The sequence below is a fragment of the Leucopleurus acutus genome, assembly GCF_964270905.1.
Source record: "Leucopleurus acutus genome assembly, chromosome: 10".
Taxonomy (NCBI): domain Eukaryota; kingdom Metazoa; phylum Chordata; class Mammalia; order Artiodactyla; family Delphinidae; genus Leucopleurus; species Leucopleurus acutus.
In genome coordinates this window covers 34,782,100-34,794,912 of record NC_139153.1, presented here as the reverse complement: position 1 = coordinate 34,794,912, position 12,813 = coordinate 34,782,100, and the positions used below count along the sequence as shown (strand labels likewise).

At 43.2% G+C, this 12,813-nt stretch overlaps 1 protein-coding gene across 1 annotated transcript in view; it reads left to right on the top strand.

Moving 5' to 3' along the window:
- The window catches only part of CACNA2D3 (calcium voltage-gated channel auxiliary subunit alpha2delta 3), a gene marked incomplete at both ends in the record, with an annotated part of 784,748 nt that overhangs the window by 498,997 nt on the left and 272,938 nt on the right, over positions 1-12,813 (top strand). Inside the window, one exon of the mRNA XM_082847776.1 lies at positions 10,034-10,167. Coding sequence (XP_082703902.1) covers positions 10,034-10,167 — 134 coding nt within the window. The remainder of the gene's footprint in view (positions 1-10,033; positions 10,168-12,813) is intronic.

Sequence of the window (12,813 nt, the reverse complement as noted above, 5' to 3'; positions counted from 1 at the left end):
ACTATAAATACTAATAAATGAAGATATGTCCTGTTGCACAGTAAATTGGTATTGGTGGATGTAGGTGGTCTATTTCTACATTGCCTGTTATGCCGTCCTTTATAAAAGTTCCAATATATGTATGTTAGTGGAGGAAAGAGGACTCAGGGAAGGGTTGGCAGGTCTCAGCTTTAGTTTTGGTGACTTAAGACAAAGTTATTTTAGTTGCAAGCAACCAAAGTTGCTCCCTGAAATTAAAAAGAAGAGTGTTTTGGAGAGAGAGGAGAGTGAGTCAGAACCCAGAGTGGGAAGGGAAGCTTATGTCTCATGAGGGACCAGGGGCTATGTTTTTGTTTTTCTTTTCCTTCTTGGTTTCTTTCTACATTCCGTGGCATTCTTCTTGTCTGTAGATAGACCTTCTCTGCTAGGGCATGTGCATGTCAAAAATAGCTACCTCACGCTGTGCATACCCATCTATCCACACAACACCTATTGTGGAGAAAGGAGAGTTTATATCTTATCCAAAAAATGATTCTGGCACCCAGCTTGGGACAGGTCTTCCCCTGCGGAATTGCATGTAGGCAGAGGTAAGGCCACAAAGAAAAATATATGTGCTCTGCAGGTGGATGGACACGGGAAGTTCTCAGGGAAAAGGTGCCTAGCCAAGCAAGTAAACCTCTGCCTCACTTTCCCTTTGCTTGGCATTGTGTTTTATTATCTGCTTCTACTTGGAGAAATCTTTGCAGCAAGTCTCAATTTCCTCATCTAAAAATGGAGAACTGCATGAAAGGTTTGAACATTTCCTTGAAGCTCTAAAATAACATGTTCTGCAATTATTTTAGTTTATTGGCTGGCTCACCTCACTCAAAGGTATCAGTAATTCTCATTGTCTCAGAGTAATGCATTTGGCTTCATTTGAAGAGGAAATATAGAAGGAAAGTAGGCATGAGGAGATGGAGGCTGAATGGATCCTAGGTTGCCTCTGAGAAAACAGACCATTGAGATAATTTTTGGAACTTCACTGACATTTGAGTGAGCTACACTTTCTCAATTTTTTCCTTGATTCTGTGGTCTTGAAAGAAAGAGTTCCTTTCCATTTTTTAATTTTTAAAAGTTTTCATGTTACTCCTGCCACATCAGACTGCAATTCTTCCCATCAGCGAGTATGCATTTAGTCATGGGTTATTGTTTTTACCACTGTCTGTGTCCAGCTGATGAAAATTACTCAAATTGAAGTCTTGTCTTAATCAACTAATATTACACCATAATTTAGTTTTAGTCATTGTTTATAAGAATCTTTGAAGAATCCTTTTGAAGACAATTTAGTCAACTCAGAGTATTTCGGGGCCTGGCCATAGAATATAGCCCTTTAGATTTATAAGTTCTGAGCGCAGCAACTTGGAAAATCCAAGGAGGTAATAGTAGCTGCTTAGCTGGCCCGGCCGCTGGATTCCTCAGTGATTCTGCTTCTCTTCCTGTCCAAATCCAGTTGTTTCCTTCCCTGCCAGAGTCAGTCCCTCACAATAGTTTCACCTTCCTCCTCTGCTTCTCTTCTAAAGGGCCTTGGGAATAAAATGTCATTGTTTGCCACTCTTCAAAGTAGCAGTTGCCATCAAAATGTCAGGTTCCAGTCATCTGTGCCCATATAAACATCGGCTTCATGTTGCGTCAGTTATGGGGTTTAGACCAGCGTAACGTCGGTGAGCAAGTATTCTTCTATGGTCATTAATGAAATCATTGTTTATACTCTCAGATTGTTATAGTATGGAGGCAGCATAACATTTTTCATCTCAAGTGACATGAGGTCCAGGGAGGGCCCGCCCCCCTCCTTACATATTTTTGCCCTGACTCAGCCAAGTTCTTCAGTGAAATGAAGCATTAGCATTCGGGGACCAGAGCAGACCCAGGGAAGCCCAGGGAGAAGCCTGTTGGCTGACTGACCAGAGTGACCCTAGGGAGGAGCAGGAGTTGTCAGGACCAGCTCATTGTCCCTGGGTCAGTGGTCAAGGACCTGCTATCCGTGTGAAACTTCTTGTTTGGAAGTATGGTAGCCATGGAGACAGTTCTCAGTCAGTGGACCTCTGGCACTGCCCCCTGAAAATGGATGTCTGGGAATATTCATGCCCTCACAGGAGTTCTCTGCCTCCTCCAGTCCACTAGCAAAATCCAGAGAGACCTGGAGCTCATTGGTTTGTCTCATTTTATGCATAACTAGGTCCTATCTTGAGGCAACCAGCCCTAATGAGGCAAAGCAGCAAACCATTTTAAATACATTAAAACAATTATTGCCACTGTAGAATGGCGTATGGAACTTAAAATTCTGCATTCACACTATTGGTTAAACAAGTGAACTGGGAAAACTGAAAAGAGGGGCCAACTAGCCCAGATACTCCATAAAGCCTTGATGACCTTCTGTAATGTTCAGTGTGCCAAGCTTTTAAATAAGCACTGCCTGATTCTCCTTCAAAAATCATGGTGAATGGAGTATTTTCCAGCTGTGCAACTGAAGAAGGGTCTCTGTATTTGGTTCTCAACTTATCTGTCATCATTAGATCGAATGGAAACGCCACGTGAGTCTGTCTTGTTTATCTACTCAGCCTGTCCCTCGTTGATAGGCTAATGGTCATTCTCTCCTTGTTTGAAAGAGAACTGGCAGCCTGAGCCCTCCTTGGAAGTTCAGACCCATAGCCTTTTCCCACTAGAAATCTCTTAACCTTACTATACCTTTCCAAGTGTCAAATTTATGAGGCCAGAATGGTTGTTTGGAGTAGGGAAAAACTGGCAATTAAAATTTTTTGCTGTTTCAGAAAAGGTGGAAGAAGGCAAAAATGACAGTTATTCAGATACCTTTGTATAATTCTTTTTTTGTACTCTTCAACCAATTCCCCAACCCCCAGCCCCTGGTAAGCCTCTTTAGACTCTGTTGCTATGATTTTCACTTTTCTAGATTCCACATACCAGTGATATCATACAGTATTTGTCTTTCTCTGTCTGGCTTATCTTATTTAGCAAGATGTACTCAAGGTCCATACATGTTTTTGCAAATGGCAGGATTTCCTTGTTTCTCATGCTGAATAATATTTCTGTGTGCGTGTGTGTGTATACACTGTAACTTTTTAATCCATTTATCCATTAATGGAGACTTAAGTTGTATACATTCTTTGTGTAGATTCCATAGAACTTGAGAATTTGAGTGGAAAGGGTAATAGTTGTGAAGATGAACATGGTGCTACTATTGTTAATAGCAACTAAGGATGACAAACTTCTTACTAAGTGCCAGGTAAAGTGCAAAGTACTTTTATGTGTTATCTCTTTTGACCCTCCTTAAAGCTGTATGAAGTGCATGAGAAGGAAACTGAGACTCAAAGAGACTAGCAACTCGCCCCAGGTTACCAACTAGCAGGTGGCAGAGCCAGGAATCAGGCCCAGTTGTTCCAAAGTCTGAGCCTAACTCTTCACCAGGATGTGAGGTTGCTTCTCTTTGGGGAGAAGAAAGTCATGGTTCATAGAGGACTATTTCCCATTATTTGAGAGAATCTAGGAAAAGGAATCTAGATGTTGAGAAAGGACTTTAATGGTCTATAGCTAATAAAGACTAGAGCTGGGATTTATAACCAGCCTGTGTGTTCCAGAAATTGTCCTGCTTCAGCTTGTGTAGGCATGTGGTCCAGTTTCTGACATTTTACAAATGGAGATATTAAGGCTCTCCGAGGAGACGAGGCAGGGTGGAATGGGGCACAGCGATAGAGCTGCCGGCAAGCCAGCATTCCTAGCTCCACAGTGTGATCCTTTAAACTAGAGGTCCCCAGCCTTTTTGGCACCAGGGACCAGTTTCATGGAAGACAATTTTTCCATGGACTGGATGGGGGAGGATGGTTCAGGCGGTAACACGAGCAATGGGGGGATGGTTCAGGCGGTGAAGAGAGCAATGGGGAGCGATAAGGAGCGGCAGATGAAGGTTCACTAGCCTGCCCGCTGCTCACCTCCTGCTGTTCGGCCTGGCTCCTAACAGGCCAAGGACCGGTAGCCGCGGTCCCCAGGGATTGGGGACCCCTACTTTAAATTATTTTTTCTAGCATGAAATTTGAAATTAAAAATATAATATTATAGACTTGAGGACACGGGGAGGGGGAAGGGTGGGCTGGGACAAAGTGAGAGGGTGACATGGACCTATATATACTACCGGGTGTAGGGTAGGTGGCTGGTGGGAAGCAGCCACGTGGCGCAGGGAGATCAGCTTGGTGCTTTGTGACCGCCTGGAGGGGTGGGATAGGGAGGGTGGGAAGGAGATGCGGGAGGGAGGAGATATGGGGATGTATGTATGTGTGTGGCTGATTCACTCTGTTATGAAGCAGAGACTAACACACCATTGTAAAGCAATTATACTCTAATAAAGATGTTAAAAAAAAAAGAAAACTGTAATATTATTCACACACAAAAAGACTTGCTCCTAAGTCAGAGGTTCTGGCTGATTCTGATAGCTTCACATTTGCGAGCCCCCTTCTCCAGGTGGCACATGCCCACTGAGGCCCCTGGGCTCCCTGCGCTAGTGGTCATTCTCTCTTTGGTCTTCTCTTTCCAACTCATCGGACATGTGCCCTTCAGCTCTCAGGGCCCAATAGACCTCTTACTCGTTCTTTGTAATGGTCCAAAGAGATGTGGAGGTAGAAAGTTGTTTATCAATGGTTCATTTTTCTATAGAAAAAAAGTGATTTTCAGTAGTGTGTGATGTTGATGGGGAGGACGAAGATGGGACAGAATATTGTGAGGGTCTTCCAAGAGCACTGTTGTTCCATAAGGGGATGCACACCAGGTCTTGAGGCAACCAGCTCTAATGAGGCAAAGCAGCAAACCATTTTAAATACATTAAAACAATTATTGCCACTGTAGAATGGCAATATGGCCACTATGCCCCAGTGCGTGACCAGCAACATCACTGCATACCTTATTGCCTTGGGAAGACTGGGACCTGATCACTGGCTTTCTTGTTTTCAGCCTGCCTTATGTCAGAGGGAAAAAGAGTCTTTGAAAAGACTCAAGGGTGCAGTGCCCATCACACCAAAAGTAGAACGAGGACCTTACCCAGACCTTACCGGTGAGGTAGACAGCCATGGTCTCCCACTGAGGAGCAGACTCCGGGGTTCCTCAGATCTGGTGTCATTGCAAAGTGGAGTGTTGAATGATGTACTGATGGAGCATCTCATGCAGAGGCACCTCTTAGACAAGGGACTCTTAAGAAATCTCTAAGGGTAGGAAAATATCAGAAATACAAAGCACCAGGCTGCATGTGGTTTATCACACTGAGTAGTTGTAACTCAGAGTTCACAGGAGGCTCTGTAAGGGAATAGGTAAATAAATTGATGTTATGGAGAAAAATGATCAGATCATTTATAATAGGTGGCTAATTTCAGCATTAATTACTCCTTGATAATTACCAAAAGATTGCTGATTCTATTTTCTAACATGATATATGAAGTCCAAAAAGGCACATTAAAGAAGAGAATAAACATTCAAGAGCTAGAATTTAAAATAAATAAAAAGAGGTGAGGGAAGGCCTGGGGGAAAGTGGCCAGTTCAAAGGATGCAGAGGGAGAAGGAGGGAAGCATCTATGGTTACAGGCAAAGAGTCCAGCCCTCAGCGACTTCCTGTTATCCATCAAAAGGTACATTTGTTAACTAAAACTTATATGAATAACATTTAAAAACAAAAAGAGACTCTTTCAGACAAGTTTTACGATTTAATGGGTTGGGGTTAGATGATCTGATTTGCATGATTTGCATTAAGCTTTGCAATGTACATTATTAATATTATCTTTGTAATTCTAGCTTTTCTTACCTTTTATACATCTGCATTTATGGTCTATATATTGAAATATAAGTTAGAACTGTGGTATGGGTTTTGAGTAGACCTTTGGTGCTAACTACTGTGCATTTGCCAGGAACCTCATAGGGCAACCACATATTTCCCCACCCCAGCCTCAAACTTTCCCAGCCCATTAGGGGTGTCCTTACAGAGGAGGACCATGCTGTCCATGCTCTGAGCAGCTGCCATGCTGTCCTTTCCCATTACAGGAAGAGGCAGTGTCTTCAGTGGTTAAGAGCAAAGGTTTTGGAATCAAATGAATCTGTATTCAAATTGACCCAGGACAAATTACTAAACACTGTTGTTTCTGTTTCCTCCCTATACAACGAGCACACACACTTGTTGAGCTGTTGTGTTACCCAAGTGTAGAGCGACAGTGTGAATCACAGTAAGACTTTGGTGAATGTCCTTGCTTCAGTAATGGCTCTCACAGAGCCATGTGCTGGTTCTGGGAATATCTCTCTGGACAAGACAGGCACCAGCTTTTTGTGACATTTCCTGGAGCCAATATTCCATTGGCAAGAACAAAGTAAACAAGTAAATCAGAATTCAGCATTGATGAATCTTCAGAAGAAAGTGAAAGCAAGGTGAAGCAAGAGGAAATGGGTTCAGACAGCTAACCCCTGAATGATCCCAAGAAGCCATCCGTAGAAAACTGGATAAATGGTGTGCCAGGCAGAGGGTACAGTAGGTGCAAGCGCCTGGGGAGGGTCAGGTGGATGAACTTGGTGGGAGGATGGAAGGGGATGAGTCCATCCAGGTAGGCGGGGGCCTAGTGAGGGAGAGTCTTAGGGGTCAGGTAAGAAATTTGGATTTTATTCTAATTAAATAGAAGCTGTTTTAGGATTTTAGGCAGGGAGATGATGGTCTGCTTTATACTTTAGATGGTCTGCTTTATACTTTCCTTTGACTGCTGTCAGGAGTCTAGATAACAAGGAGGGGGATTTGTGGGGCGGGGGTGGTTGTTGCTATACCCTGGGGGAGAGACAGTGGAGTCTGGAGCAGGGTGGGAGCAGTGGAAATGTGGGATTGGACTTGAGACATATTTTAGAGATAGGGCCAGAAGAACATGCTGGTGGATTAGCTATGGGGTGGGGTGAGGAAATGATGGCTATCAAGGATAATTCTTAAGTGTTTGGCCCAGTTGGGCAGTGGCGTCATTTGCTGAGGTGGGAAAGACCCCATGCGGGAGGAATAGGTCTGGCCAGGGAAATCAGGAGTTGGCTTTGGACGGGTTCAGTCTGAGAACACTGTTAGTCATCCTTATGGAGGTGTCAGGTATACTGTTGGCTATAGGTCTGTAGCCAGCTTTTTGTAACTTTTCATAACTTTGATTATGATAGCAAGGCCAAGTGAGGATGATCCCTCAGCTCCATCCCCTTCCAAATGTGTGATTGTTTTTCCTTCCCACTCTCCCTCAATGCTGAGGATCTGTCTCTCCCATCCCCCTCCTCTATTTATTCCCTCCCTTCTCTTGGCCCTATTTTGGAAAACCCAAATCAGGGATTTTTACTGTTGGCTTTGAGGATTAGAATGAAAACACAGACAACCAAGAAAAACTCCTCCCAAGAGAGGCTGTGTTTACTGCACATTTGGTACAGGAACCCACAGTAGGAATACTGCTATACTGTGAATTGCTCACCCAGGTATCCTCACGGTCCAGGACCATGGAGTTCTCTCCTCCTCTTATCAACATGGCAACACCTCTCTTGGTTTGTCTTCTGTGTCATGTTTGTCTCTCTAAGACCCTTCATGCAGAGCCAAAGGTTTACCTACTAGAGAAGAGCTGAAATGTTTTCTTTCTTATTCAAACACTGATTGTAGTCGTGGTTTGTGGAGGGATTATAACTATGATGCTTGCTGTCATCCAGCAATCTTCTTTAAAACTTCTTTTTCCCACTATGCCTCTAAGAGGGGCCACCTGGAAGCCTTGCGTGAGCAGTGACCCAGATGGGCATCCCTAACTGTAGTGCCTGACCTCTGAGGGAGTGCCAAGGTACACATGGGCCCTGCTCCAGAGCCCTGAGCTAGAGCAGGGTCTCACAGGTCTTTTGGGCTCAGTTTCTACTGGGATGGGCGAGGCTCTGGCCCTGGCCAGGAGGGTGGAGTGGACAGGAGTGACAGTGCGTGTTAATTAGCACTGTGCAGAGCTGTCACCAGGAAGCCAGAAGCCACATGGTGCCAACCTGGTTTGGGGTTGGTACAACAAATTAAAACCAGCTGGCTTTTGTTTGGAAATGCCCTGGGAGGGTCCTGGTCCTTTCTGGACAACAAAAGGGCTGGCGTTTCTTTACCCTGAGCACTGTATTAAACACTAAGAGGTTCTATAAACACTACAGCAAGTGCTGTGATGGATCTGGCTTCAGAGGCACACATATCCTCTCTCATTTGTTGGCAAGTAGGAGGTGGCATCAACTTAGTTATAAAGGTCCTTATTTAGAGGCATGGGGAGGAAACATGAATCTGTGTCCATCCAGTGTCCCCCTGCTTAAAATGCTTCCATGACTAGTTGCCTGTAGGATAAAGTCTAAACTCTTTCCCAAGGTCTTATATGATAGTCCCTCTGCTAATTCCTCTGATCTTATAGCACCCTACTTCTACTCATTCTCCCTGAGCTTTTTACTCCAGCCATTCTGAGTTTTTTTCAGTTCCTAGAATGGGTCTAACTCTGACCTTGGGCCTTTACTTACATTCCTTGCTTTGCCGGACATAGTCTTTAACCCCCCTTCCTCTAGCTAACTGGTCCTCATCCTTCAGGGTTCAGCTGTACTGACCCTTCTTCGGGGTAGCCAAGTGATTGGCTGTCCATGCTGTGTGTTTCTCTATAATGTTGACTGTGCTATTTTATAGTTGTCAGCTTACTCAGACCTCCCAGGAAGCAGGGGTCATGCTCATCTAGTTAACTCCTGCTCCTCCAGTGGTAGGCACCAAGAAAGCCTTCCATAAATGTTTGAATGAAGGGCCCTCTCCTGGGGATCCAGACCTGTGCTCAGTTCAGCCCTTCTCTTCTAACATCTCCTGACTCCCAGCAAAGCCAACCCCAAGCTGAAGAGGAGCATAGCAGTACCTAAACTCGAGATCAAAATGGCCTCTCCACCCACAAGATGATAGCATGTTTAGAACTTTTTATGTTACTGAGAAACCATGTCTACCCAGCATATTCAAATGGCAGGTCTGGTAACTACATGAGGGTTTGAGCTGGAGTTTCTGCCTTAAACACACAAAGAGCAAAATTCTGTAGAAGCAAAAGGCATAGATTAAGATACTTAAGCCTGGTTTCACCTTCTGTATTTGCCACTTGTTACCAGTGAGAACACGGCCAAAACACATATGCTCGGTCTGCCTCAGTCATCTTATCTGTAAAGTGGGCAAGTTATGCCCACTTCATCATGTTGTCAGGAATAAATGAGGCAAAGCTTATCAGGTGTTTAGCAAATGTTGTGCCCCTTATTAAGCACTCAAAAATTAATTATAGGGGGGAGGGATAAGTTGGGAGATTGGGATTGACATATACACACAACTTTTATATATACACAATATTTACACATATACACATATGCACAATATTTATATATAAAATAGCACAGGGAACTCTACTCAATACTCTGTAATGACCTATATGGGAAAAGAATCTAAAAAAGAGTGGATATATGTATATGTATAACTGATTGACTTTGCTGTACACCTGAAACTAGCACAACATTGTAAATCAACTATATGCCAATAAAAATTTTTTAAAAAAGAAAAAATTATAACTATTGTAGTTATAAAAATAGGACAGCCTTTAAATTTTGTGCTTTTTAGTTTTCCCATTGGAAATAAATACACTAAAATGAAAAAAAAGGGGGGGGGGTTTACAAAATGGCATGTAGAGAGGACTCCCATATCTACCAGAGAAGGTCTATATGTATATGTATAGAAAACATCTGGGGAGAGATTCTCCAAAGGATTAACAGGGGCTTCTTCTGGGAGGTGGGTTTGTGGTTGATCTTCATTTTATTCTTTTTGCTTGACTCTGTTTTCTAACATGAACACATTGCTCATTAAGTGGGTGATGGTAGAGAGGAGACATAATGTTTAAAAAGGAAAAGGGAAGAAAGAAATTAGCTAGAGGCTAAGAAGGCATAGTGTAGGTCTGCTCCCCAGTTGTAGTTGTTCCTGTCTTTACTTAACGTTGTTCTCCCTTGGCAGGATTTTTCACCCAGATCTCCACCTTGGCTGATGTGCAGGAAAATGTCATGGAATACCTCCATGTACTCAGCCGGCCCAAAGTCATCGACCAGGAGCACGACGTGGTGTGGACTGAAGCGTACATCGACAGCACTGTGAGTCCCCAGGGCCCCAGGGGAGAACCTGAGGGTTCCTCCTACCATGGGAGAGTTTCCCTGGGTTTATTCCAGAAGATGGTGGTTGTAGCATTCCTTCTCAGTAACGGGGTTCACTGACATCTTCCATATTTGTATGATTTGCGTTGATCTCTTAGCAAGCAAGGTTGGTGACAACTCCTAATATCAGAGAATGTAACAGGTTCTTCTGGAAGGTGTCTCGTCAGCACAGAAAACTCACTTTTGGTTTCTGTCTTCTCTACCTTTTTTTCCTTCTCACAAGTGTACAAATTCTGTCAGTGTGGCAATGATGACAGGTGTGTTAGATTCGGCCCTTGCCATCATCAGAGAGGCCCAGTCCTGGGGATGAATCTTGGGTCTCAACTTGGGAGGGTGGGACCACCTTCAGCTCTGACAGTGAATTGGAGCCACCGTAGAGGCCACAGCTGCCTTTTCTTCCCTTGAACAAGTGAGAAAATGCTTCAGTGGTGGTTATATAGGTACTGATTGTTGTTGCAACTCTGGCCATGGGCTCATTCTAAAGCCAAATTCCAAGGAAAAAAGATTCTGGTGCCGAATTAGCTTAAAAGGAGGAGTGTTGCCAATCGTCAAATAATGGCTCAATGGCCAGGTTTCTTGTGTAATTGCTGGGTGATTTTTCATAGTCATAATGAATCTGATGGGAGTGGCATTTTTCGTTTATTGATTGTAAATGTTCTCAGAGGGCCCCCTCCCATCATTTGTGTCAGGATTAACATCACATTAATCGCTGTAACCCAGACCAGCCATCCTCCAGAGTGATCTCAACGGCTGCCACGGGCCAGCTTTTCTTTCCACGAGCTCGCTCATCCCTGCTGCTCTTCTGGCAGCTGCAGGCAGATACAGGGCAGGAGCAGCATGTGGGAACCCATCTTGCGGGACAGCAAAGCAGCCTGCACCCCCCCACACACAGCCTTAAAGTACACAGTGGGACCATGGAAATACAGACTGGTCAGGAAGGGGTAGCCCGTCCCCAGGAGAAATCACCCTGAGTGGAGATGGGTGTTAAGCTAAAGAGCCATCTCTGGTTGCCAGGGAGACCTTGGGCTTTTATCATGTTCAGAGTCTGACCCAGTTTGGTTTAGAATCATGGACGTGAAATAACTAAGCCACCCCATTTGTGTCGGCACCATACTAACAGTAATAACAGAGCAATGACAGTGATGGTTTCATCTCTTCCTCATATGTGTGGTTGAGTAAGACTGGGGAAGAGGAGAGGAGGAGGGCAGCCAGCCAGGGATGGACTGATCCAGGCACCCAGTGGTTCTGTGTACAAACCCTGAACAGCCAGTTGGGTCTGTCATCTTATTTGTTTCATCAATGTAAAAAATATAAAACAGAGTCTCTGTGGGACTAGCACCTGGATAAACAGACAGATCAGTAGAGTAGAAGGTCCCAAAAAAAGACCCACCTACATATGGAAATTTAATTTGTGATAAAGGTGGCATCTCAAATCAGTAGTGCTAGGATGGGCTTTGTAATAAATGCTTTTGGGAAAACTAGATAGCTATTTAGAAAAAGATAAAATTAGTATTTTCTTCACATCACACCGGAGAAAAATATCCAAGGGGATCAGAGACCTAAATTGTAAACAATGAAACCATATAAGCACTAGAACAAAATCTAGTGAATTCCTCTATAACCTGAGTCCAGAGAATGGCTTTCTAACAATGACTCCAAAATCCAGATGCAATATAAATAAAAATAGGTTTGACTACTTAAAATATAAGCAAAGCAAAACCCAACTTTTGTAACTAAAAGAATCAAGCACAGTCAAAAAGAAGCAAACTCAAAAAGCAAATGGTAAAATAGGAGAAAATATGCAACATATAGCACACATAAAGAACTAATAATCCTAATATATAAAGAACTTTCGAAACTTAAGGGGGAAACTCCAAAATTCCTATAGAAAAAAATGAGCAAAAGACATGAGCAGACAGTTCACACAAAAATAATAAAAATGTTTTTTAAACATTTAAAATATGTACAACTTCACACATTGTAAGAAAAATGCAAATTAAAGTATGGTTTGAGATACCATTTCTCTCACCTATTAGAGTGGCAGAAATGAAAAGCTTAACTTTGTTGGTGAGGCTGTGGGAAAGAGACATTTGTACATGCTTGTGGGAAGACAGAATGGGGTAGAGGAAGGGAAAATGTGCATTTACCCTTTGACCCAGAAATTCTACTTCTAGGAATTAACCCTGAAGATAAACCTCCAAAAATCCAAAAATACATACGCACAAGTTTGTCCACTGTAGAATTGCTTGTCATTTCAAAATATTGAAAGTTACCTAAATCCCCAACCATAAGAGATCAATTGGATAAACTGTGGTACATGGATGTAATGGAGTCTTAATGTTAAAAACAAACAAACAAAAAGCCTGGAATATTTTGTGCCAGACAATAACGAAGCAGTCAAAACCATGAGGTCACGTCAAAAGGCCCAAGAATCAACGTGAAGGGGCTCTCACTGGCCAACTCTGGGACAATTTGAGCCTCAAAATTAAATAGAAGAGTAATGGACTATAACTTGAATAAAACAAATCAGTGTGTTCTAAATAAGTAAACAAATCTCAAACAGATGACTAAATAGATGATGAAATG